This window comes from Myotis myotis, unplaced genomic scaffold, assembly GCF_014108235.1.
Source record: "Myotis myotis isolate mMyoMyo1 unplaced genomic scaffold, mMyoMyo1.p scaffold_m19_p_17, whole genome shotgun sequence".
NCBI lineage: Eukaryota > Metazoa > Chordata > Mammalia > Chiroptera > Vespertilionidae > Myotis > Myotis myotis.
The window spans coordinates 42,096,256-42,122,916 of record NW_023416321.1 but is presented as its reverse complement, the minus strand read 5'-3'; the positions used below and the strand labels follow the sequence as shown (position 1 = coordinate 42,122,916).

At 56.9% G+C, this 26,661-nt stretch overlaps 1 protein-coding gene across 6 annotated transcripts in view; it reads left to right on the top strand.

Moving 5' to 3' along the window:
- The window catches only part of GAS7 (growth arrest specific 7), a 204,752-nt gene that overhangs the window by 153,886 nt on the left and 24,205 nt on the right, over window positions 1-26,661 (top strand). For 5 of the 6 annotated variants that reach the window (XM_036341604.1, XM_036341609.1, XM_036341606.1 and 2 more), the window contains exons 4-5: window positions 9,937-10,022; window positions 21,641-21,694. In XM_036341604.1, coding sequence (XP_036197497.1) covers window positions 9,937-10,022; window positions 21,641-21,694 — 140 coding nt within the window. The remainder of the gene's footprint in view (window positions 1-9,936; window positions 10,023-21,640; window positions 21,695-26,661) is intronic. The other variant, XM_036341608.1, reaches the window with a different exon arrangement.

Below are 26,661 nucleotides of genomic sequence, written 5' to 3'. Positions count from 1 at the left end.
GCCAGCCGGGGAGGGGCCACGGGAGGGCTCCAGGGTGTGTCTGGCCCATCTAGCTCAGTCCCGATGGGTCGGACCCCAGCAGCAAGCTAACCTACCAGTCAGAGCATCTGCCCCTGGTGGTCAGTGCATGTCATATCAACTGGTCAACCAGTCGACTGTCGGCCCCCAGTGGTCAGTGCACTGGTCAGTGCACATCACAGTGACCTTAGCATATCATTAGCATATTACGCTTTGATTGGTTGAACAGATGACTGGACTACTGGAAACTTAGCATATTAGGCTTTTGTTATATAGGATTTTCCATATGAATAGCTGTACAGCTACTTTTGCCTGGTCCTGCATCTTGGAGGTCAGGTGGACCCGGTTTCATTGGGAGCATCTTTTTCCTTTCTTAGTGCACCTAACATAAGGGTGCCTCTGGCAGGCAGGCCGCTTCGACTTGTGAAGTTACACCAGGTTAGACTGGGGCCTCGGGCGCCCCGCGTCTCCTTATCAGGCTTCGCTGTGCCCGTTCATAAGTAGAGGGGCCAGGGGAAGAGCAGGACTGGGTCCATCCAGGCCTCGAGGGGGTGTGTCTGTGGTGCTCTCTCCTCGGGGCGAGAACACACCCAGCCCTCCATCCCCTCTGGGGTGGGAGGGAAGAGAGCCCACCCGCGAGGCTAGAGCAGAATCCGGGATGTTTTGACATCTTCCCTTGTTTTTTTGAACCTGAACCTCGTAACTGGAGAATAAAATAATAGCCGCCTTGGGTTTCTGTCTTCGGCAGCACTGGGTTTTTCCCAGCCCTTCCCTCATCCCGTTTCGCAAGCAGCTTCCGGAGACTATTTATTGTGGGGAGAGGAATAGACTCGGGGAGGACAAGAGGTTGCTTCACCACTGATCATCTGCAGCCTCATCTCCCGTGGCAGCTGACTCCCCTCCTGAGACCACAGCAGGGCCCTGGATCTCAGCCCCTTCTGTTCGGCTCACGCTTCTGCAAAGCACCAGCGATGGCGTTCAAACCTTTTCATTCAAAATATACGCCAGATGCTGTTCTCTGTGCTGGGGATACAGCCACAGATGAGCCAGACCTGTGTGGTCCCTGCTCCCACGAACCTACAGCCAGCAGAGGCGCGGGACCGGCAAGCACACGTGACATCTGCCTGACTTCCCTGAATGTGCTAATGCAAAGGACGAAAACAGGGGCCAACGGGCTGGGAGCCAGGGAAGGTTGGTCTAAGGAAGTGGCCTTTCCGCTGACGCTTTGCGGACAGTGAGAATCTGTATAAGTGTGAGGAGTGGCAGGGAAATGTCCTAGGCCAGGGAACACCAGTGTAAAGGCCCTGGGGCAGGAGTGGTCTTGGCATGTTTAAGAATGGAGAGCTGGCCAGTGTGGCTGGATGGTAGGGGATTAAGGGAGGGCAGTCGGTCAGCGGGGCCTCCTGGGCTTCCCAAGACAGAGAGAGGAAGGTGTTGGGATTTCATTCTGAGCATAATGGTCAGGGTGGGGATTCCAGCAAAATTCAGCGGAGACACCTTGCCTTCTCCGCCTCCTGAGAAACCGCCTCCTGGGAGCAGCCAGGCTGCCAGGGCTCTGTGAAGACAGCTCTGGGTTAGCCGTGATGGGGGTTGGGGTACTTTTGTGCAGGGGCGGTGGGCAGTGGTGAGGGCAGTGTGGGAAGCCCAGCCACATTTACTGACCACGGGCGTGCAGTATGGACACTCCTGACGAAGAGCATGGAAAATCAGGTCGGGAAGAATGTCAGTGGGAACCACAGGTTAACCCAGGCTGAGGCGGCCCCCTGCATGGACTCGGGGTGCCGGGCGGGGTGGGGGGGCGCGAGGGGGTGAAGCAGGCCGTGGGCTCGGTTTTACTTGTGAGTTGTAGCTCCGTGAGCCTCCGAGAGGACCACCTCCAGACGGGGCTGCTTTCCGCTCAGTGCAGGTTTGTGGGGTGACCAGCTGGGGAGAGGGCTGAGCACGGGCCCAGCCCCCACCAGGTGGATTCCGCTCTTCAGATGTGGGTGCTGGGCCGGGGACTCCCCCACTGGCTTCCTTCTTCACAGAGTTGCATGCTCAGGACCTTGCTGGGGACAGTTGATGCCAGGCCCTCTGGGAGGTCCACGGAAGTCAAGCTGAAACCCAAACGGAAAACCCAAGGCACAATTAGGCAACCACTGCAAGTACTAAGTCATCCTTGGGCTGGTTTAGTGTGCAGTGTGGAAGCAGGGATTACAGAGAGGGGAACAGTAGCCAGCCGAGGGAAGGACCTGTGAGTGGCGTGAGGTTGTGGGAGTTCCGTGTGTGAGTCACGGGGTCGGAGTGACCGTGTGGAGCGGTCCGTCCAGCAGGGCTCTCACCACGATGGAAGCGTTTGCACCTGCACTGTACGTTGTGGTAGCCACGGCCACGGCAGTCAGTGGGTGATGGAAATGTGGCTGCATTTTCAATGTCGTGTAACTTCATTGAATGCCTCTTTTATTTTGGAATCATTTTAAATGCACAGGAACATTGTAAAGACAGTACAGAGGATTCTGTGTACCTTGACTCAGTTTCCCCTAACGTTGACATCCTACATAACCGTGGCACATTTGTCAAAACTAAGAAACAAGCATTGTACATCACCATTAACAAAACTAGATTTTATTTGATTTCCCCAAGTTTCCCAGTATCGTCCTTTTTCTGGGCTAGGATCCAGTTCTGGATACCACATTGCATTTAGTTTGTTTGTTTATTTGTTTGTTTGTTTAAATGATTTAGAATTTAAGTTAGCCACCTGTGGCCGGTGGCTGCCTTGTCAGACCGGGCAGGTGTGGAGCATGAATTCCCTTCTGAGCTTCTGAGCCTGGGATGTGCATTGAACGTGAATTTGTGTGTGTTTTTAAAGTTGGAGGAAATCTGTCTTTTGCTGAATTTCCCTTGGGGGGCGGGGTTTTCAGGAAACCTGGGTTCAGGCTTGAGCCACAGAGGGATGGTCCCGGGAAAACAGCCCCCGGCTGCATCCCCAGAAACCAGGTCAAAGCGGGGTTCCACTGAGGACCCCCTGGCCTGCCTGGGACCCTGGGCACCACCAGGAGGGGGTGCTTCTCCTGAGCAGAGGCCCCAGCGAAGGGGGCTTCAGAGCCCAGGGTCCCGCCCGCCCGTACCACACTTGCTTCTCTAGCAGAGGAAGCCTGAATGGGCGCATCTCCGCAGGGAGACAAGCCGACCTTCACTCATTGCAGAATCAGCACATCGCCAGGCCCTCAGCCAGACCGCACCACTGACTCAGGGGAGGCCATGGCACCCCCATTGGAAGGGGCTTGCATGTCCCTTTAGCAACAGTGTCCCCATCACCAGGGCCCCAGGGGGCCTTCCCAGGGCCTGCTTCATCTTCAGTGGCCTGGAGGAAGCCCCAGGCTTTCACCATTCACAACCACGGGACACGTGTACTGTGAGTTCCATTGTGGGGAACACCGTTTGCATCTTAGACAACCAGGGGAGACTGTGAGGACAGATATTTCCAAACCAGAGGCTATGGTTGTAAAACTGCTCCTCTAAACAGACTGGGGCAGACGCTGCGTGCACCCGAGGAGGTGAGCATGATGCTGGAAGAGCAACTTCCAAGGCCTTACTGGGTGTGGTGGCGGTGGGTGGCGGTTGGGGAGTGGGGGGCAGGGACTGTGCCTTCAGGGGTGCTGAGCACAACACTGGCTACCGTGTGTGCCTGAATTCAAAACCTGCCTGCGACAGCCACCCCCTGTGGTTCCCAAAGTGGGTTCCACGGGATTCTGCCCAACACAGGGGCTGCGTCCCTCTAAGTGTAGGAATACTGCTACCTGAGGCCTTGTTTGAGAGTCACAGAGTACATCTGTGGATTTGTAAAGGCCTACTGTGAGCAAACCAATTGAAATCTGAACGATGGGGGCACTTGTCCAAACTCCATGGACCTTTCCCTTCACTGCTTGTCATAATACGCACCCTGCAGAACCGGTGCCGGGTGGTACCGCCGGGAAACGTGGCATTCCACCGGGTTGACTGTGGGGTGGAGGGAGGGTGGAGGGGACAGATTCAGGAACAAGGCCCTGTGCACGCAGGAGTCACAGCCTTGAGGAAAGAAGTGCCTGTGTTGATTCGGAGAGAAGGGAGATTGGGCCAGACCTAGAGGAAAGAGGAGGTGCCCTGGGGGGACACCTTGTTTGGAAAAGGGCATCTACTCCTTGGGGCTCTTTAGGGAGCAGGAACCTGGATGGTGGGGCTCAGGATGGAGCTGTTGCCTGGTGGATTCCGGGCAGCAGAAGTTGCAGGCTCTTCTCTGTTGCTGTGTGTCTCTGCACAGAGCTTTCTGTGTTTCTTTTCCGTTTCTAACCACTTCCCTCCTCCCCCAGCCCAAATGCCTCCTTCTCCTTTCTACGGAGTATCGGTCCCCCCTCCTGCGTCTCCCAGGCCCCCTCTCGGCCTGTCTGTGCAACTGCCCACAGAGAGGGATGAAGTGCGTGCTTGTGGGTGTTTATATTTGTATCTGAAGTTGCTAAAGTTACTAGATCGAGCTTTTCGTTCCCTCTTCTTCTCTTAAAAACAGCTCATTTGGCATGTTACGTTTTTACTTGCACCCCCAAACTAAATTATGTTCCTTATGAGTAATCGTGGTCCTTGATCAATTTGTATTTAACTTCCCTCCCCCCTCCCCCCCCCGCCCCGAAGCTGGAGGCCTCAGAAGCACCCACCTCTGGGCTCATGAGTTTTGTATGTAAACCCTTAGTAAGTGGGGAGCCTGGAGGACTGGGAACCCCAATGCAGGGTGCGGAGGGTGGGCCATGCGGTTCAGATCTCCGCTGTCACTTTCCTCGTGTGCTGGGGACCGACAGCGCAGTGCAGCAGGACACAGTGTCTGAGGAGAGCTGCTGTATGCAGACAAGTGGTTGAATGGAAAATTATTTTTTCTTTCCCAGTAATTGTTTTGACATGAGCAGTAATTAGCCAACAGCTGACAGACCAGAACTGAAGTGAGAACAAGAGAATGGATTAGGGGCAGAATGCTCTGCGTCAGACAACTCCTGGGTGCCGTGAGCGGCCAGCTGGGAGCCTGGGGACCTGGAAGCAGGGGGAGAGAGCCGTGGGGTGAGGGTGCTGTGAAGGGAGTACATAGAGGTCAGGAGGGCAGCCTCTACCCTCAAGAACTTGGGGACAACCTTAGTTTACAGGGATCCCACCCCCTCAGAGGTGGTGACTGACTGGAAACCAAGGCCTGCTCAGGTAAGAACTTCCAGACTCCATAGTCATCGTCAGACTGAATGTGGTTCTGGTTGTTGTTGCCGTTGGTAGATTTTAGGATCAGGTGATGTTGGCATTGTGTGATGAACTAGGAAACTGACCACATGTTTCTATACGGTGGTGCAGTCTGTGCTTGAGCATTTGAAGGAGTTTGCCCATACAACCATCTGGGCCCAGTGCCTTTGGAGGGAGGCCACTTTTCAAAGATTTTACTCATTTTGGCATTTCTAGTGTCCTTTGAAACCATTTGGATCATTTAAACCTTATGGAAGGCTTTGTATTTATTAGTATCCTATCTAATAAAAGAGAAACATGGGAATTGGTGTATGACCGATACCCTTCCCATTGGCTAATCAGCGAGATATGCAAATTAACTGCCAGCCAAGATGGCGGCCAGCAGCCAGGCAGCTTGAAACTAACATGAGCCTTGCTTGCTTCAGTGACGGAGGACTACAACGTTCCCCGCCTGCCTTGCTGGCCTCTGAGCTTGCAGTTTAAGAAACATTGTAACAAATATAGAAGCTAAACAAAACCCCAGAAACCTGCTTTCAGCGAGCCCGGGATCTCAGAGCTGGAGTTATACATTATTTCGATTATAGAATGCAAACAAACCAGATACCTTCTTTCAGCAGCAGAGGCCTCAGAGCTGGAGCCAGAGCTAAAGCTGGCCCAGAATAAAAAAGAAAAAGAAAAAAAGGAGCAGTTGGGAGCTTCAGTCAGCCTGAAAACAGCCATCATCCCCTCACCCAGGCTGGCCAGGCACCCCAGTGGGGACCCCCACCCTGATCCAGGACACCCTTCAGGGCAAACCAGCCAGCCCCACCCATGCACCAGGCCTCTATCCTATATAGTAAAAGGGTAATATGCCTCCCAGCACCGGGATCAGCGTGACAGGGGGCAGCACCCAAACGCCCTGATCGCCCTGCGGCTCTGTGTGTGACAGGGTGCGGCGCCCCCCCCCCCCCCCCCCCCCCCGCTCCCCCCACGGGCCCTGCTCTGTGTGTGACGGGGTAGAGCCATAACCTCCCCATCAGCCCTGCCCTGAGTGTGAGAGTGGCGGCGCCCAACCACCTGATTGGCCCTGCTCTGGGGTAACCTCCCCATCGGCCCTGCCCTGAGTGTGAGAGTGGCGGCGCCCCAACCACCTGATTGGCCCTGCTCTGTGGGTGATAGAGGCTGGCTCCCCAATCCCCTGATCCGCCCTGCCCTGAGTGTGACAGGGGGCGGTGCCCCAACTCCCCTATTGGCCCTACTCTGTGAATGACAGGGGGGAGCTCCTCAACCCCCTGATCGGCCCTGCTCTGTGCATGACAGGGGGGAGCTCCCCAACCCCCTGATTGACCCTGCTCTGTGCGTGACAGGGTACGGAGCCCCAACCCCCCTGATGAGCCCTGCTCTGTGCGTGACGGGGTGGCGCCGCAACCTCCCCATCGACCCTGCCTTGAGTGTGACAGGGGGCGGTGCCCCAACCCCCCAATCGGCCCTACCCTGAGCGTGACTGAGGGTGGCATCGCAACCTCCCAATCTGCCCTGCTCTGTGCATGACAGGGGACGGCGCCCCAACTCCCCGACAGGGACTGCACCTAGGGATTGGGCCTGCCCTCTGCAACCCGGGAGCAGGCCTAAGCCTGCAGGTCGTTATCTCCCGAGGGGTCCCAGACTGCGAGAGGGCACTGGCCGGGCTGAGGGACCCCCCCCCCCCCCGACTGCACAAATTTTTGTGCACCGGGCCTCTAGTTCTATATAATAAAAGGGTAATATGCAAATTGACCCTAACAGTGGAATGAGCAGGAATGACCGGTTGCTATGACACGCACTGACCACCAGGGGGCAGATGCTTAGCACAGGAGTTGCCCCCTGGTGGTCAGTGCACTCCCATAGGGGGAGCTCCACTCAGCCACAAGCTGGGCTGATGGCTGCGAGCTCAGCCGCGATGGCGGGAGGCTCTCCCACCTCCTCGGCAGCGCTAAGGATGTCTGACTGCGGCTTAGGCCTGCTCCCCTTGGAGCCATCAGTTGGACATCCCCCAAGGGGTCCCTGGCTGCCAAAGGGATGTCTGACTGCCAGACATCCCCCGAGGGGTCCCGGACTGGGAAAGGACGCAGGCCAGGCTGAGGGACCCCGCCTTCCCTAGTGCACGAATTTTCGTGCACCGAGCCTCTAGTAGAATAATAAATCAAATGCTGTTGCATTAAAGAAAGTATCTCTGCTATGTTGGTTGTGCTTGTTTTCTTTCTAATCCTCCATTCCAGGCACTTGCGGTCTCTCCCTCTCAATTACACACGCTGATCTGCTTTTTTCATTGCTGTGACCCCTGCCCCTCCCCCCAACACACAGAGAGGACCAGGGGGGTCCTTAGTGCCATCCTGCCTCCCAGCTCAGGAATTCCTGCTGCTGTGTTTCTATCTTTCTCTCGTGCTTTCCTTTGCTTTATTTCCATGGCTTTTGATTTTTTTCTAAATTTTTAAATCGAATTTCAGTTCATTTATTTTTATTTGTCCTTGGCTTTGGTAATGAGGTAATGAAAGCTATAGATGTTCCTCCAAATATAATTCAGGCCTTGTCCCTTCCGATACGTTCTTCCTCATTATCTTCTAAATATTGTGAACTTATTGTTTTAAATTCCTCTTTGGCCTCAGATTATTTAACAGGGCATTTTCTCACCTTTCTAAGCATTTGGGAATTGGGGGGACGGGAACTTGTATATTTGTTCTTTTGTTATTAATACCTACTTTTATTACTTTCTGCTCAAAGAATGTGGCTTGTGTTATGTACGCCTCTTGCAATTTATCGATCCTTTATTTGTGGCTTAAATATGCACAACTTTTTTTTTTAATGTTCCATGGCTTCTTGGCACAGATATCAACTTTGTTTGTAGGGTACTATGTTTCATGCATCCAGTTCAATCAGCCTTTTAAATTAAGTTACCGAGCTTTTCCACATCCGCGCCTCTGTCCGCCAGGTCCTGGGCTGAGAGCCGGGTGCTGAGTTTCCTGCTGTTGTCTGGCTTCTCCAGCATTTGTATTTTTCCATTTCAGTGCTGTGTTGCCTGACCAGTAAACCTTCCCAAAGGTCATGCCTTCCGTTTTGTCGTATTTAACATCAGTCTAATGCCCTTGGGGCACAGCTTATGCCTATCTGAGTAGACGGTCCCCGACATTCTCTGAAGCTCTTGGAATCCTGCCCCCCCCCCCCCCCCCCCCTTAGCTGGGGGACTCCTGAGTGGTGCCAGCAGTTGACCAGCTGCCTGAGGGGAGTGTGGCTGTCCACATGGGGTTCATTTATTTCTCGTTGCTTCCCGAGCCTCTGGGCCCAGTTTCCTGTTGTCCCGGGGTGTCTGTGCCCCCCCTTCTCCTGCAGTGTCGGGCCCACCTTCAGGTCGGGAGCAGCCCCGGGAACCTGCTCAGTGTGGCTCTGTTTCACTGCAAGCTGTGGAGGAGGGAGCACCCCAGCATGAGGAAAGTTCTCGCAGGGTCGCCCTCACCCCCATGGCTGGCCTCCCGCCCCTGCCGCTGCACATGAGCAGGGTTCCCGACGTTCAGTCATTCTCCGTTTTGCTTCCCACCACACTGCAGAGATCTTGACAAGCTGTGATTTGGACAGGAGTCTGCGTCCCTCCAGCCCGACCTGCGTGGTCTGTGCTGTGGCAATCTCTCCAAGCCTGGGGAAGGGGAGGCTTCCTTGGTCCCCAATGATGGTGCAGTCTTGGGGTGCAAGGCGACTAGATTCAGGAACTAAGCAGGAAACCTCCCTCTCTCCACCCCCTTTTTTCATGAAGTCCTTTATAATTCACAGGTCCGTTTTGCAGGTGTCTCATTCATACCAGCAAAGTAGGTTTGGGGACTGGGGAGCATTGTCCCCATTTTATAGCTTCAGAAGCTGAGGCTCACTGAGCAGGAGCCACCGGACTGTGCCCGTGAGAGCAGCGCCGCCCGTGGGAACTGGGGTTGCATGGGCCGCACAGCGGTGCTGGGGCTGCCAATCCACATGGTGGGGGTATTTATGCCACAGAAACTGGTAAATGCTGAGAACCAAACCCCCCATTTTCCCCCCATACACACACACACACACACACACACACACATAAGGGCCGGTCTGTTAGCTCACATTGGGAGCACGAGTGAATGTCATAGGGGTAGAGTTTTAGAGACTTGGATTTGTGTGTGTGTGTGTGTGTCTGTGTGTGTGTGTTTAATCTTGGAAAAAGCAACTTAAGAAGGACGTCAAGATCACCTGGCTATTAATTGGCAAAACAGTTGTCATGGAAACCACTAAACACACCCCTCACATGGCACTGTGGCTGCGAGGATGGAGGGGTTCTCAGAGCGAAGTTTGTCAGAGAGGAATTACAGGACGGTGCTGGGGCCTCCTGACCCCAGAGAGAGAGAGAGAGGGCCCTTGCCCAGCACTGGTGACCACAGCCGATGGCGTTTCCAGAGACGGCCATTGCGTGAGTGTGGCCTCAGCTCTTCCAAGCACATTCCTCTTCCTCTCTGGCTCAGAAAGAAACGTGTTCCGCCACGAGTTCAGTCATTGGGTGCTGGGGGTTAGAGAGATGCTCGCGCCCCTTTTCCAGCTCTGTGAATACGGCTGAGGTCCTGAGACGAGCCCTCCCAGCGCCAGGCCCCGAGGCGGGAGAAGGGGCGGCAGGGGCAGGAAGTCTGTGTCCAGCGCCCCATCTGAGCCGTGTTTCTGTCCCCGCAGTGAATGGATACCACGCATCAGGGACCCCAGCACACCCTCCCGAGACTGCCCACATGAGTGTCCGAAAGTCCGCCGCTGATCCCCAGGTAAGGGGTCCTGTGAGGGGAGGTAGGGGCAGGCATTGATGCAGGGCCAGGGAGGTGTCAGTAAGCGGGGTGCATCGGGGTGAAGGTGGCTGCACACGGCTCACTTCCGCCTGAGTAGGAAGTCGTTGGTCCAGCTGGGTCACCCCGATTACCACGCTGGGGGAGAGTGGCAGCCGTGGGCAGTTTGGTTCTGGGAGCTGGGGGTGGTTTGGTGGTGGGATTGTAACTGTTGCTGGGCAGTGGTTCCATCCTGCTGCCTGGGTTCCTGTTAGCGAGTCAAGATTTTCCACGACTTTAAGGATATGGAGAGGGCCGGGCCATTGTCCTTTGCAACCTTCCCTTCCTCCTCCAGACGTCCCAGGATGGAATTCTGTAAGATGTTGTAGACATTTACTAATCTAGCCTGGGGACAGCCCGGGGATGGAAGGATGGGAGTGTGACTTAGATTCCCAGGCTGCCTTTGCATTCGTTGCCTTGGTTAACACATGTGTGACCGCACGAGGGCAGTGTCAGCACAGTTCCCGTGTCACAGGGAGGTCACTGAGGTCACAGGGAGGTCACAACGAGGTCACTGAGGTCACAGATGGATAAGTGACACCTGCAGGTGGCCATGTCACTGGTGGTCAGACCGGACCTCGGTACCAAGCCCGTGGTTCCCAGTCACATTAAGCTGCGTCGAAGGCACTGAGGACTCATCTTATTTATCTAGTCTGTTCAGAAATTATCTAGATGTCCTCTATGAAGCCTCAAACTCCATCCAACCTTTCCAGGAATTAAAGGGCCAGGCCCCGAGGGAGGTGGTGATAACGATGATGATGATGATGACAACAGCTGCTTGTTATCAACAACAGTGGGCAGTACCTGCCAGTCATGGAAAGAAAGACCTGGTGGCGGGGTGCTGTGACTGCAGCCAGCTAAGATGTGACGCTTACTTTAATGCAGGTGATAGCTCTCATTTCCAGAAACGTAATTCAATCGTTGTCCTAGGAGGTGGAGTGCTGGGCTCAGGTTCAGTTCAGTGAAAACTCCGGGAATGAATCTGGGCATTCCCATGGGCTCAGGCTTCGTATATTAGGACTAGACGCCCAGTGCACGAATTCGTGCACTGGTAGGACGTATCGGGGCCGATCCTGTCGGGAGGAGGAGACAGTGGGAGGTTGGCTGGCAATTGGCCGGCAGGTCCCGCCCCCGATTGGGGTGGGGGGGGCCAATTGGGGGTGAGGTTGGCCGTGGGGAGGGGCTGTGGGCAGTGGGTCTGCCAACCCCGCCCCCAGATGGGGTGTGGGGGTGCTGATCAGGGGTCAGCAGCTGGGGAAGGGGCTGTAGGAAGTTGGCCAGCCATCCCCACCCCTGATTGGTGTGGGGACCCCGATGGGGGACAGAGCTGGCTGGAGGGAGGGGCCATGGACCGATTGGCATGGTGAGGGCTGACCCGGGGTGGGACTGGCCATGGGAAGGGGTGTGGGTAGTGGGCCAGCCGGCCCTGCCCCTGAATAGGGTGGGGGGGGGCAATCAAGGGCCAGCGGCCTGGGGAGGGGCCATGGGTGGTTGGCCACTGGCCCTGCCCTTGATCGGGGGGGCGGGGGGGGCTGATCAGGGGCAGAGCTGACTTGTGGGAGGGGCCACGGACCGATCGGGGTGGTGGGAGCCCATTGGGAGGGGGACCTGCCAGGGGAAGGGGTCATAGGCAGTTGGCCGGCTGGCCCTGCCCCTGATGGGGTCGGGGGGGCTGATCTGGGGTGGGGCTGGGCAGGGGGAGGAGCTGCAGGAGGTTGACTGGCTGGCCCCACCCCCTGATCGGCCGGTTCGCTGGCCACAGTGGGTGTCATAGTGACCAGTTGTTCTGGTTGTTACAGTGTTCTAGTCGCTGGCTTTTTATACATACTAGAGGCCCGGTGCACAAAAATTTGTGCACTCAGGGGGGAGGGGGGTCCCTCAGCCTGGCCTGTGCCCTCTCGCAGTCTGGGACCCCTCGGGAGATAATGACCTGCTGGCTTAGGCCTGCTCCCGGGTGGCAGAGGGCAGGCCCAATCCCTAGGTGCAGTCCCTGGTCGGGCTCAGAGCAGGGCCCATTGGGGAGTTGGGGTGCCTTCCCCTGTCATGCACAGAGAAGGGCGATCGGGAGGTTGTGATGCCACCCTCAGTCATGCTCAGGGTAGGGCTGATTGGGGGGTTGGGGCACCGTCCCCTGTCACACTCAAGGCAGGGTCGATGGGGAGGTTGTGGTGCCACCCCCTGTCACACACAGAGCAGGGTCCATCAGGGGGTTGGGGCACTGCCCCCTGTCACTCACAGAGCAGGGCCCATCAGGGGGTTTGGGCGCTGCCCCCTGTCATGCTGATCCCGCTGCCAGGAGGCCTCGTGGCTCCGCTGATCCCGGTGCTGGGAGGCATATTACCCTTTTACTATATAGGGTAGAGGCCTGGTGCACGGGTGGGTGCTGGCTGGTTTGCCCTGAAGGGTGTCCTGGATCAGGGTGGGGGTCCCCACTGGGGTGCCTGGCCAGCCTGGGTGAGGGGATGATGGCTGTTTGCAGCTGGTCACACACCCTTCAGGGTGGGGGTCCCCACTGGGGTGCCTGGCCAGTCTGGGTGAGGGGCTGAGGGCTGTTTTCAGGCTGTGGGTGACTGAAGCTCCCAACCGCTCCTTTTTTTCTTTTCTTTTTTTTTATTCTGGGCCAGTTTTAGCTTTGAGGCTTGGCTCCAGCCCTTAGGCCTCCGCTGCTGAAAGTAGGTTTCTGGCCTTTGCTTACAATGTTGCGATCCTGCTGGCTGAAGCCAGGTGGACTAAAGCAGGTTTCTGGAGTTTTGTTTAGCTTCTATATTTGTTACATAGTTGCTTAGAGTTGCAGCTCAGAGGCCTGCAGCGGCAGGCGGGGAACGTTGGAGTCCTCCATCACTGAAGCAAGCAAGCCTCATGTTAGTTTCAAGCTGCCTGGCTACCGGCCGCCATCTTAGCTGGCAGTTAATTTGCGTATTGCCCTGATTAGCCAATGGGAAGGGTAGCAGTCGTACGCTAATTACCATGTTTCTCTTTCATTAGATAGGATATAGACTAGAGGCCTGGTGCACGAATTTGTGCACCAGTGGGGTCGCTCGGCCTGGCCTGCGGGATCAGGCCAAAAATGGCTCTCTGACATCTCCCAAGGGGTCTCAGATTGCAAGAGGGCGCAGGCCAGGCTGAGGGACCCCACTGGTGCACGATCAGGGATAGGTATGGACGGGGAGGTTGGCCAGCCAGGGAGGGACCGTGGGAGGGCTCCAGGGCGTCTCCAGCCCGTCTCACTCAGTCCTGATCAGCCGGACCCCAGCAGCAAGCCAAGCTACTGGTCGAAGCATCTGCTCCTGGTGGTCCATGCACGTCATACAACTGGTCAAACAGTCAACTGTCTGCCCCTTGGTGGTCAGTGCACGTCATAGTGAGCGGTTGAGCAGCCTTAGCATATCATTAGCATATTACGCTTGGATTGGTTGAATGGACGACCAGATGACCAGACAATTAGCATATTAGGCTTTTGTTATATAGGATGGACTCAAGAAACACCTGAGCTTGTTGTTATAATGCAGATTATGCCTCAGGAGGTCCAGGAAGGGGGCCGAGGTTCTGCATTTTCAGCCGGTACCAGATGCTGCTGCGGGTCGGGACACACCTTGGGCAGCGAGGATCTAGGCACCGGCGATGGTGCACATACGTGTGTCCTCTCCACTCCCCTGCTCATCGCACACGGCATGTTGCTTCCTGCTGAGCCCCAGGCGGCCTTCCTCGCACAGCCTCTGTCTGTTTGAAATGAGGCTCATTTACCTCCTGCCTGAGGCAGGTGTTCTGGAGACGCAGCCTAAATCCTGCTGGGGCTGATCAGCCTCTGGAAAAGCTGGGCTGCCCTGCGCATCTTCAGGAAGAACACTGGAAACAAGCCCTCATTCTTCCCTCCCTAATAGGACTGGCTCTCTCACCCCGAAATACCGCAGAGTGGTTGCTCAGCCACTTAACACAAAATGCATCCCGATGACAGCCTCTCAGAAGCCGTCCGCCACATGAGCATCAGGCCTCTGACCCAGGAACCTCCCTCCTGGCGTCTGCTGTTGGGATGGACTCAGGGTTCTGGTTTATGTGCGAAGCGTTCGCTCCAGCAGTCTGCGCAGCACGGCAACGTTGGGCCCCGTAACTGTCCAGCTCCAGGGCCCGAGAGGGATGGGGTTGTGGCACCAGGCATCCCGCCTGCCCGTGCCATCCTGCAGTCGCTAAAGCACATTCTATCGAAGGAAACAATGACTTCGGGAAATGCTGGGAACATAATATCGAGTGGGAAAAGCAGAGCACAAACTGCATATACAGCCAGTCTCATTTTGGGGAGGAAATCTATGTGTGGGAGATAACTAACAAGGAAAAACAAACCAGACATGGATCGTAGTTTGATCTGCCTGAGACTGTGGTTCTCCATCGGGACATTTGGCAATGTTTGGGGACATTGTGGTTGTCACAGCTGGGGCGGGGGTGCTGCTGGCTTCCAGTTAGGAGGGGTCAGTGGTATTACTAACCATCCCACTATGCACAGGACAGTCCTTGTCACGAAAAGATTATTTCAGTTTGAAAGGATGAATGGCGCTGAGGTTGGGACGCCTTGGTCTTGGTGATGTTTATTTTCTTTATACTTTCCATGGTTTTCCAAATTTCCTGAAAAGAACACATTTTACTTTTATAGAAGGCAGATAGAATGAGCATTATTTTTTTAAGAAGTTCGGGTGCTGGTATTGGGGATGCAGGGAAGGGGAGCCCCGAGGACCCAGGCCTGGGCAGGCTGCATTGGTCAGACACGGGGAGTTGCGTGTGTTCTTAGGGATGATGATGTTGACAGTGGAAGTATCATCAAAGTGACAAGGAGCAATCATGCAGTGCATGGAGGGGCAAGCACAGACTGTGCCCAGGTTCCCAGGCTGCGAGATAGACTAGAGCAGCGGTTCTCAACCTTCTGGCCCTTTAAATACAGTTCCTCATGTTGGGACCCAACCATAAAATTATTTTCGTTGCTACTTCATAACTGTCATGTTGCTACTGTTATGGATCGTAATGTAAATATCTGACATGCAGGATGGTCTTAGGCCACCCCTGTGAAAGGGTCGTTCAGCCGCCAAAGCGGTCGCGACCCACAAGTTGAGAACCGCTGGACTAGAGCCTTGTCCTCTCAGGCTGGGAGAGGCTTTGTGGGCTGCGGGCTGGCATCCACAGGGGCTAGAGGCCAGGCCTGGGAAGAGGACGCGAAGGTTTGGCACCTACAGAGGGTGCTACCGCGGTGACCCCCGGAGTATATCCAGCTCTCCTCAGCCTGCGTGGTAGTGACTCACCACCCCGGGCTGTCAGTTACCATTAATAACAGTTACGACTTAATACTTGATGAATGAATGAGCAAGTGAACACGTGGCTATTTGCGATGCAGGGTGGGGGCGCACCAAGTAGCTCGCTCAAACCCCCTCCCGCCCTTGTGTTCTTTTCTGCTATTTGGTAGCTGCCTCTCTTTGAACAAGCTCATCAGGAAAATTAGAATTTGGGGTAGGGGGGGCGGGGGGAGGCAGACCCAATCTTCATGGAAACCAGCAGTGTGTCCCGCTCTGCACTGTGGTGGGCAGTACTGATGGCTGGGTGTCCAGCAACCCCAGGATGCCTGCCCCTCCTCGCAGCCTGGGAGACCTTCATGGCTGGGCATGAGTGGTGGTGATCTGGCGCCACCCAGTGGAAGTTTTCAAGTCTGCAGCCCTGGGTAGGCTGCCTGGCTACTGGGTACTGGGGCCTGCCCACCTGGTTGCACAGTCCAAGTATCGAAGGCTGATAGTCTTGCTGGCCTTTGTAGAGCACCTCCCTAGCCTGTCCCCTGCCTGCCTGGCTACCGGGGCTGTGGTGGTGGGACCCTCTCAGACCCCTTAGCAGGTGTGAGGGGGGCAAGGGACCTCCCACCAGTGCCAGGCCTTTTCTGACCCACCGTTCCATGGTTCTGGCTTTTCTTGAACCTGCCCTCAGGAAGGCACAGATGAGGGGAAAGGGGATGGATGAAAGGACCTGTTGGAGAGTGGTGTTTGGGGTAGAAAAGAGGTGAAATGCTGAGAGTTCATTTGCTTACTCCACGCCCCCCTCACTGACACTTGTTCTATTCTGTACATCGTTCTTTGCCGGGCACCGGGTCACAGGCTGGAGTAGCCCTGCCCTGATGCAGGGTCACAGCTGGGTCTGGAGAAAGACAGGAGAGAAGGGATGGTTTCCCTTCAGCAGTGATGGAGCTGGAGGGAGGGAGAGTGTGCCACAGGGCCTGGCGGGGTGGTGGCGTGTCATAGTGGGAATGTCAGGGAGAGAAAGACTCCTTAAGCAAAGGTACTTAAGCCAAGACAGAAGATGAGCAAACAGGTGGGGAAACAGCAGTCCAGGTGCAGGGAACAGCACGTGTGAAGGGAACAGGACCTGCAGGTGCCTGGAGGCAGCATTTCGGAGGACCCATAGAGGCCAGGTGGGCTGCGGTTCACTAACTAGCAGGTGGGGGGAGGGGGAGAGGTGAGGCTGGAGCATCTGACCAGGCCTGTGGCAAGGAGCTTGGATTTTGTCCTAATGGTGCTGGGAGCCATTGAAGGTTTCCTACTGGGTCCTACCCGCCGAGGGGTGGGACTCAGACTACTCACAGGGCAAGGAGACAGGGCAAGGAGGCACGCAGAGGGGGGGCTGTGAGTCAGTTGTGAATGACCCCTCCATCCCCCACTGCAACGTACCAACCACTGTCGTCAGCCGTCCTCACCGCACAGGGACAGCAGAGCGGCTCAGGTGAGGTTAGGAGACCAGGCTGGGGAGGGGTTTAAAAAAGGAAGGAGAAAAGCTTTCCAGAATCATAGGCAAAGGGCACTAAAAAGCAAAAAAACGCACTTTGCTATGGACATTTGCCAACATTTATAGAAGCAGAAGGATTACTCCAATAAAGGACCGCAGGCCAGTCATTTGCCTTCGACAGTTATTCAGCCAATCCTGTCTCATTTATTTTCCCAGTTCTTCCCCCTGGCCCCACTGGGATTATTGTAAAGCAAATTCCTGACATACCATTTTAACTGTAAACGTTTTATAATGTGTCCAAAGGGAAAGACATAGCCACAATATCAATAACACACTTAAGGACACATTAATTCAGTCATATCATCTGATGCATATAATCCACATTCAAATTCACCATTGCCCTCAAAATGGCTTTTATCCCTGCTTTTCTCCGCAGTCCAGGGCCCATTCAGGTCTCACACCTGGATATATTGGTTGCTCTATCTCTTTAGTTTCTCTTTCTAAGACATCGTTATTGAGATATAATTTACATATCACGTAATTCACCCATTTTAAGTGTCCAATGCACTGGTTTTTAGTGTGCAGTAGTCACCAAGTTGCACCATCATCATCACAATGAATTTTAGAATATTTCATCACCCCAAAAAGAATCCCCCCTAAGCCTTAGGCAACCACTAAGCTACTTCCTGTCTCCACAGGTTTGCCTGTTCTGGAGATTTCACATCAATGGAGTCATACCATATGGTCTTCTGTGTCTGGCTTCTCTCATAGCGTTTCACGGTCCATTAATGTTGTAGCATGTATCAGCCCTTCGTTCTTTCTTTTATAGCCAAATGGTATCCCATTGCATGGAAGTATGTTCTGTCTGAATTATCACTTTAGTCTCTCTTATATTTCCTACACATTTGTTCTTTTGTCTTTCCTCACGTTGCCTTTTTTGGGAAGGAGTCCAGGTCGGTTGTCTTGTAGAAGGACCTTCATTCTTGGTCCAATTGCTTTCTTATGCTTTGGCCCGGGCTCGGCCGCTTGGCCACAACGCCACCCGGGGCCCGCTGCGTGCTTCTCACAGTGTACGTCTGGAGCCGCACGCTCCCAGGTCACACCTGCAGGGGTGCCGAGTGTGAGCTCTCAGTGTGGCGATGGCCACATTTCTCCTTCACAGGGGCACCTTCCGACTTGGTGATTTGTCACCGTCTGCGGGGTGATCGGCTGAGAGCGTGTGGGGATCCCGGTCCCTGACAGTCGTCACCGAGTGCGTCGGGCATCCTTCGTGAGCAAGGCCTGAGTCTGTTTTGACACTGGGGTTTGCAAATGGTGATTTGCTAATTCTTCATACATTTTTCTGTGAAGACTGCTGCCCTCCCCTCGCCCATCACCGCTTTTGGAGTTAATCATTTGTGGTCGTTTTTCCTATTCGTGTTCAGATTGTCCCAAATTTGGCTTGTGGGGGCCCCTGGAAACTGGCCTCCGTGTCCTTTTATTTATATCACATCATTTTTGGAATAAGGTGTTCCCGGCTGGCCCAGGCCTTTGGAATTGGCCACTTCCCAAGGAGCCTGAGTTCCTCTAGTGGCAATAGCATTTAGAAACCAACCCTTAGCTAGTAGGGGTTCTCACTGTGACTGAGGGGTCTTTCCTTCTGGGCCCTTTCAGGGGAGTGCTGCAGGGTGTGTGTGTGTGTGTGTGTGTGTTACATGTATGTGTATATGATGCATGTATATGACATGTTTCTATGTATACGTAGATGACATTGGGACAGTAGTCATCGGCTGCAAACGTAGAACGTGAGACCACCCCAGAGAGCCTGAGACCCCACCCAGCACTGGCTGGGATGCACAGCTAAGGACGGAGATGGGAAGGTGCTGACACCCACACTTAGAGCGCCCGCCCCCGCCCCACGTCCCAGTACCTGCCCTCCTGTCCTGGCCCGAGTCATGGGAGGAGGTGACCTCTGTGTGAGCCTCATTGCACAGAGCCTTGGACACAGTGGTTCCAAAATCAGTGCTTGTGGGCGATGGAGATCTTTGACCCCTGCAGACACCTGGAGAACAAGAGGGTCCCGGTCTCAGGGGGAGAGATGGCGGGAGGCAGAGGAGGGGTTAGTCAGGCTTGGCTTCCGATGTCCCCTACTTACGTGCGTTGTGGCCGTGGACAAGTCGTCGGTGTCTGCCAGCCTCCGTTCCACCATTTGTAAAGCGCAGGTGATGCCTCGAACTTGCTGGTGCCACAGGCTTAGCCTGGTTTCCGCTTCATAAGCAAGCCCGGGTGGCAGAGCTTCCTCCCGCTGCCAGGGCGCCCCTCGTCCTCCTCGTCGCCATCCCCTCGGCACCGACACCGACTGCAGGCTGTGGCCAGGGCTGCCGGAGCCTACGCCGCTGCCCTCCTGGTGGCTGGAGTGAGGGCACCCGGTGTCGACGACAGGGAGGCCCTGCAAACTGCAGAACCTGCCCCAGAGACCCCTTCCGCCTTCTCCCTCAGGGACAGTTCTGCCTGGACGGTGCGGTGGTGTGTGTGTGTGTGTGTGTGTGTGTGTGTGTGTGTGTGTGTGTCAGGGCGCTGACCCTGCACAGTCGAAAATCCACATGTAACTTTTGACTCCCCACAAACTTGCTAGTATCCACAGCCCCTCAGTATCCACGGGGGATTGGTTCCAGGAACCCAGTGGTAACCAGAACCCTCGCCTATGCAAGTCCCTTCTATAAAGTGGCGCAGAGCCGAACCAGTTTGGCTCAGTGGATAGAGCGTCGGCCTGTGGACTGAAGGGTCCCAGGTTCGATTCCGGTCAAGGGCATGTACCTTGGTTGCGGGCACATCCCCACTGGGGGGTGTGCAGGAGGCAGCTGATCAATCTCTCATCGATGTTTCTGACTCTATCCCTCTCCCTTCTTCTCTGTAAAAAATCAATAAAAAAATATATATATATTTTTTAAAAAGTGGCGCAGAGCCGTGGCCACGGGTGCACACAGCTCGCCTGCATTTGTGTCGTGGATTTCCAGCCACAGATGAGAAATACTGCTTGAACCTGAGGGTGTGAGGCCTGGGATAAGGAGGGCAGACCGTATATTTATTGAAAAAGGACATCTATGTACAGGCGGACCCGTGCGGTCAAATCCGTGTTGGCTAAGGGTCAGTTGTGTTTGCTTGGCCCGTGCCTCGCACGAATGAACCCTCAAGAGGCCCTGCTCCTGTCTCCTCTCCTTGGAGAGTGGCACCCGGGTGCCCGCCATGCCTTCCTCCTGGGCGGCCCCATTTTGGCAAGTGCCCGCGGGCAGAACTGATAACTTGGGAGGGTCCAGGGTGGGTGAGCTGGATGAGTGGGTGCGTTAAAAACACGGGCAGAAGCTGATTGGTCCCCAGCATGCTGTTGCCCCAGGTCCTGGGAGGGCAGCTGGAGGAGCTGCCGGCAGTGGGGCGCCTGATGGAGTGGCAGAACATAGACCGGGCGCCTCCCAGGGAAGCGCCAGCCCACCCGAGCCTGTGGGACCGGGAGCCCTGGGAGACACGGCTGGGGCTCAGTTGATTCTGATGCACCTGAAGCCTGAGGACCGTCGGTAACAAATGGTGAAACTGAGGCTCAGAGAAGTCACATCACTGGGCAGGATGCGAAGGCGAGTGAGTTCATTCTCTTGTCTGTGAGAGCGATGACCTGTGAGGCCCTTTTTATCTGGACCGTCTTGGTGGGTGGTTTGATTAGTTGACTTTAGTTACCAGCCAGAGTAGGTCTGGGAGGGAGGGAGGGAGGGGCCGAGGAGACCGTGAGCAGGGACTCTGGCAGCTCCCTGTGTTGCCGGGTTAGCAGAGACGTCCCTGAGGCGGGCTGACCCCCCTCTGTCCCCCCAGAAGTCATTCCCGCCCCGTGGGTGGGGGGCTGCCGGGTCCCAGGGGCTTGCTGGAGAAGCCTCTCCAGGCCTTTTCTGGGACTTTATCTGAAAAATCTGACAGCCGCTTCCTTACGCTCCACTAGAGAAAGGATAGGGACTCTCCCACCCACGAAGGCCACACGCGTGCCTCGGGGTGAGCCTGCGCCAGGCCGGGCGTGGCTCGGGATGGGAGTGGACGCCGCCGTCCTGCCTGGAGGCCCTACCGACTCCCTGATGTCACTGCTGCGAGTGCAACGCGAGACCCAGAGCTGACCCCCCCTTTAGGCTCCCAGGCTCTCGTGGCGTTTTCAGCCAGCCCTCCTCGTGTTCCGACCCAGAACCGTCCTCGGCTGGGATAGTGGTTTGGTTGCCGGCAGCGGGAAGACACCAGGCAATTTAAAGTCTGAGTGAAGACTGACCCACGGCTTTCAGCTGAGATCCGTGCTGCTCCGGGGCTGGGGAGCAGGGAGGTGGCTGGGCCCCAGGGCACATGGCATGGATGGATGGATACAGGGCTGGATGTGTCTGCCCCAGGTTCACATGAAGCTGTTGCTGGGCATCCTGGTGCCTGTGCCGGGAGGTGGTGGCCTGCAGCCTGCCTCCTGCCTTAACCCTCTGCTCCCCAGTGGATTCTGCAGGTGCAGGCAGCAAGCGCACACGGAGCGGCTCACCAGCAGAGGGCAGCTGAGGGTTAACTCCCAAACCGTAGAGAAGAGGAGGCCGCCTGGTTCCCCCAGCCTTCCAGCCTAGGGCACAGGAGACAGGAGCAGAGTGGGGTCAGGGGTACTCCCGCCGCCTCTCCCAGAGGATGGTGACTTAGGGTCAGCGGCAGGCCGAACGTCCCGAACTTCCCAGCACGCGCTTGTCACCAACCCACCGCCTTCAGGGGACCGGAGTGGGAGCGAGTCCAGGATGGAGGACAGCTCTGACGATGCTTCTTATCTCTCCTTCCAGAACCTGGGGTCCTCGTCGCCAGGCAAAAAGCAGAGCAAGGAGAACACCATCACGGTAAGTGGCTCCCCCCGAGCGCTCACCGGCTGGGCGGCAAACTGGGGCTTTCGGCCACAGATGGGCTGTTGCCATGACAACGTGGACAGAGCGTGGAAGGGATGCCCAGCCTAGAACTGGGAAGTTCCAAAGCTTGGATGCAGCCAGAGTTCCCCGTGGGTCCCCCCTTCTGTCGATGTCACCCCTCACGTTTCTCTTGGCGGGGGGGGGGCGGGGGGTGCGGTGAGGAGAAGGATGGAGGCTGGAATGAGGCAGGAGCCATTTCTGCAGGGTGGGCGGGAGTGGGTGAGGGGGTGGACCGCGCTCTGTGCAAGCGACGTGACGTGTAAATTACAGCCATGGCAGGGTTGCGTTTGTGCCTGGTAACTTCTGGAAGATGTCAGAGTTAAAAGCAAGAGAAAGATCCCTAAGAATAGAGTTCCTGGGAGTTCCTGGCAGGAAGCAAGCGGTTTCTCTCTGGAGTGGCCACACCGCCTCCCAGAGCCCTTCCTGCAGCCGCAAGCCCCCAAGAGCAGCATCCCCTCAGCCCTGTGCCTGGGAAAGGGGCGCTGGCCAGCAGTGCCCCCTGCAGGTGGGCAGGTGAGGTGCCCAGGTGCTCAAACAGCCAAGGCCTTGGAATGGGAGAAGTGTGGTCCTCGCTGTGCCGCCGTTTTGACACAGGCGCAGCGGAGCTGGGAACGGGGCTCACTCTCGGGCTCCGTCACGCGCACTTCTGAGCATTCTGGCCACCCCCACCGCGGTGAAGCCGGGAGTGGGTGCACGCCCTGGCTCATGCAGGCTGACAGTCCTGCGTGGAAGGGAAAATGGTTAGGCAAACAATAACGGCAATCATTGCTGCCACTCTTGTGTGCGTTTCTAATGCATAAGCCGTGTTCAGAGCGGCTCACTTCGCCTCCACGCACTGAGGCGGGGGCGCGGGGACCAGCGTCGTGTGGTGATCGTGAACCTGGGCTCTGAAGCCAGAGTGTGCGGTGCCGGCCTGTCTGCTGCACAGCGGACTGGGGCAGGGCCCCCTGTGTCTTTGTGTCTCAGTGTCCACGTCTGTGCAGTGGGAGGTGGTGGGTATCCGTGCCATAGGGACGGCGTGAGGACTGAGTCCGCGTGCGGAAAGCACTTAAAACGGGCCTGGCACATGGTGAGTGCTCCCTGCACGTTCATACTCTCACCACCCTGTTTACAGATGAGGAGACTGGGGAACAGAGCCACAGCCCGCCCGAGGCCACACAGCTGGGAGCCATTAGGATTCCAGACCTGTGCTGTTGCCACCACCCAACCTGCCCCCACCCCCCCCCCCCGACAGTGGACATTGCCTCCTGGGTGGGCAGGGTGGCTCAGCCCCAATGGACCGGTCATCAGCAGCTGCCTTGTTCCTGGAGCTGATGGGGCAGGGCAGGGCATGGGCAGACTTCAAGGGCAAATCTTCAAATTGCCACAAAATGCCTAGAGTGCTGGAGCAGAGCGGGAACTCCCAGAAGTTTCCAGAAATGGGGGAGAGAGGGAGAAGGATGGGGGGGGGGGGTGGAATTGTAGAAGGTAAGTGAAAAGGAGAAATGAAGAGCCGGAAGCAGAATGGGGCCGCCCCACGTTGCCTGGCGGGCCTTCGGTGCCGGTGCCCAGGCCAGCAGATGGGCCTCGTTCCCTGCGGTGCTGCTTGGAGCCGGGCCTCAGGCCCTGGCGAGGGGGGGGGGGGGGGGGGGTGGTGCGGGGCCAGGATCTTCTGGCCAGCACACCTTGCCCATCTCTGCCGGTGCCTCCCCTCCCGCTTCCCGCCTACCCAACTCAGCGCTTCCCGCTTCTCGGGAGCCAGGCTGCCAAGTGAGGTGGGCACCTGAGGCCGCTGCGATGCGTGTTAAAATGCAGGGTCCCTCCGTGGGACCTTAGACTACAGTTCATCTCTCGGGGGCCCGGCAGGAAGGTTTAGGTTGTAACCAACACCCCCAGGGTTTTAGGTAAACACTCAACCCTGGGGAATGATTGCTGGGGAAACTGAGGGTGGGGGGACTGGCAGAGCCCCCGACTTGACCTGGGTCTGTGGCTGCCGTTCACCTCAGGCCGGAGGTGGGCTGGCAGGGTGCAGAGTCGCCCTGTGTATTATAGGGTGTTTACCAGCATCCCTGGCCTCTCCCCACCAGGTGCCAGCAGCAACCCCCCCCCCCCAGGTGTGACCACCAACAGTGTCTCCAGGTCGCCAGGTGCCCCGGGGCAGGGGAGGGGACAGCGCCCAGTGGACAGTCGCTGAGCTCACTTCATGGTAGTGTGCAGTCTGTCTGCGAAGTCTGTCCCGCATTTTTCCGCTTCTCCACTTGACTGCGCTGCTCCGAGCCACCGCCACGGCCACGCCCCCTGGTCACTGCGGGGCCTCCCGGGTGGCTGAGGTCGGCCGCGTGCTCCTTCCTGTGTGTCCTCCGTGCTGCAGCGGATGGCTCACCTGAGAGTCCCCAGCCAGATGCTCCCGTGCCCCTAACCCCCCCACACACACACCACCCCACCCCATGCCACAGGTCCCCTCTGGCTTCAGTGTTGTCTGCTCCCTGACTGTGATCCCGGCCACAGAGCAGCACGTTCCCCGGCAGCCGTGCAGGGCACCCTCAGACCCCGGGCCCTTTCCCTCCCTGCCACACTCTTCACCTCTCCCATCCCCGCCCCCTTTGACCCCACTTGTATTACCGAATATCACTCCCTCCAATATCCCTCCCCTTCAAGCAGCCCCAGCGCCCCATGCTCACCCAGAGGTAGATTCCTCCCAAAGTACTGCAGTTACTTATTCTGTGTATCCCTTCCTCACGGGGCTGTAAAAGCGTGAGGGCAGGGACTATACCTGCTGTTTCCAGCCTCCAGTCATCACCCCGGGAAGCACTGAGCCCCTGCCAGGTGCCCAGCTGGGCCAGGCACGCGGGAGAGAGCAGGAAGAGAGAAGGGAAATGAACTGTCACGGGAAGTGTGATTACAAATGCACACGTGCAGGGTGCTGGGAGGGTCGAGCCGCGTGCGCCCTCCTCGTACCGTCCACGTGGCACGTGGACGTGCAGGAGTCCGCTGAGCAGCCAGCAGGGTGGTTGAGGGGCGAGCTCTGCTGTCATCCTCTGCATTCAAATACCGTACCTGGGCAATCCTCCGCTTCCTCACATCGAACGAGGCCAGTGTTGCCCAGCCCGTGGGGCTCCTGGGAAGATGAAGTGAGAATCCCTGCGAAGCTCTTGGCAGGGCGCCTGGGTGAGGGCTCCCCGGGAATTGCAGGAGGCATTCATCAGCACTGCCTCCCAGCCGGTGCAGTTCCTGAGATGCCCACCAGGGGGCGCAGGGCTCTGAGGCTGCGGAGAAGCCCCCCTGGGAGAGCTGGGAGTTGACAGAGGCAGGAGCAGCCACCTGGGGGCCCCGGGCCAGTCCATCCCAGGACCAGTGTCCCCACAGAGTGGCAGAAGCCACCGAGGGAGGAGGCCTTATCCTCCCTGACCTCCCCCTTCCCTCCCCCCAACTCAGCTCACTCTCCTTCAGTGGTTGCTCCAGGGCCACAGGCCGACCCCTTGCCTTCCAGATCCCGACCCAGCACTAGAGAAGACGCTGGTCCCACCCCCAGTGCCTTCAGCCTCTGAGTTCCGTGATTCTTAGTCCTCAATCCAATGTCAGCTAACGTATCATTAAATGTGGGTGACATTTTCACGGACAGCATTATTAAGTAAAATAAAGATGGACTGTGATCACCATGCTTTGTTGAAACACGTGAAGTGAGGACTGTTGGAGACTTCAGAATCCATCCCTCGTTTCCATGGCTGCTGAGAGAGAGACCCTGTCACAGGGGTCGCCAGAGCCATGAGCACACCTTGGGGTAGAAGCCCGAAAAGGGGGCCTGGGGACTGCTGCCCGCTCCTGGGCATGGAGAGGCTGGCCCTCCCCCAAGCTGGCCCCGCAGGCCGCTGGCACCTGGGGTCCCTGTGGGAGCAGCATTGGAAGAAAACGCCCCGCCCCGGGGGGTGCCTCAGCCTCCACGTTGGTCTTGGTGGGATTCAGTGCCGCTCGTCACCAGGGATGTTTGGGCCATGCGTGCCCCTGATCCTTCCTGCCTGTCATGCTTCCTTCAGGGTGGGAATCTCGCCCAGACTTCAGCCCCATTTCTGGGGGGAGGGGCTCCTTCTCTTGTCTGGACTCTCCCACGCTCTCCTTGCAGGACTGTAAGCGAGGCCTGGCCCCCAGCAGCCAGCAGGGCAGGGGAGTGTGTGTGTGTGTGTGTGTGTGTGTGGGGGGGGGTGGATTTACTTCCAGCCGCCCTCCCGCCCCTGGAACAGGCCATGGCTGGGGCCCACGGGCCTGACCCAGCGGGCAGAGGGGGTGGCTTGCCTACATTATTGTTGACATCATAACTCTCAGCCTTGGATTCACTGGCCAACATTTCAAAACTGAGACACTTCACATCAAATTCCCGATTTGAAGCTCCTCGGTCATCGCATAACCTGACAAGGATGGGCTCCTCACTCTGTCTTGATGACAGTTGGTGGGGGTGAGAGCAGTCCGCCCCTTGGGCTCAGATGGAGCTCCGTAGACCCCCACCCCTTCCGGAAGCAGAGGCTGGTCTTTCCTGCCCCGCCCTGAGCTGCAGTCCCTGACACAGGGCACCTCCCTTGTGTGAGCTGCCTGGCCTCGGAGTTTGTGCCTCTGTTCGAAGCCTGGGGCTTTTCTGCACTGTTCTTACCTTGACCGTGTGCAGTTCCACTTCAGCAGCTGGGTGCAGTGAGGGGTTAAAGACGGACAGGGCGGGGCTCAGGCCTGGTGGGACTCTGCGACTCCCACAAGGAGCACAAATTAGCCGGCTCCATGGGAGGGACCGGGCTTCATGGGAGGGACCAGGCTCCATGGAGGGGTCCCGGCTGGACGCGACATCAGCAAGAGCAGTAGAAAGCCACTCGGCCAGGCAGGGAGAGCAGGGCTGCGGGGCCAGCTCAGCCAGGGTCTGAGCCCATCCCAGCATCTGC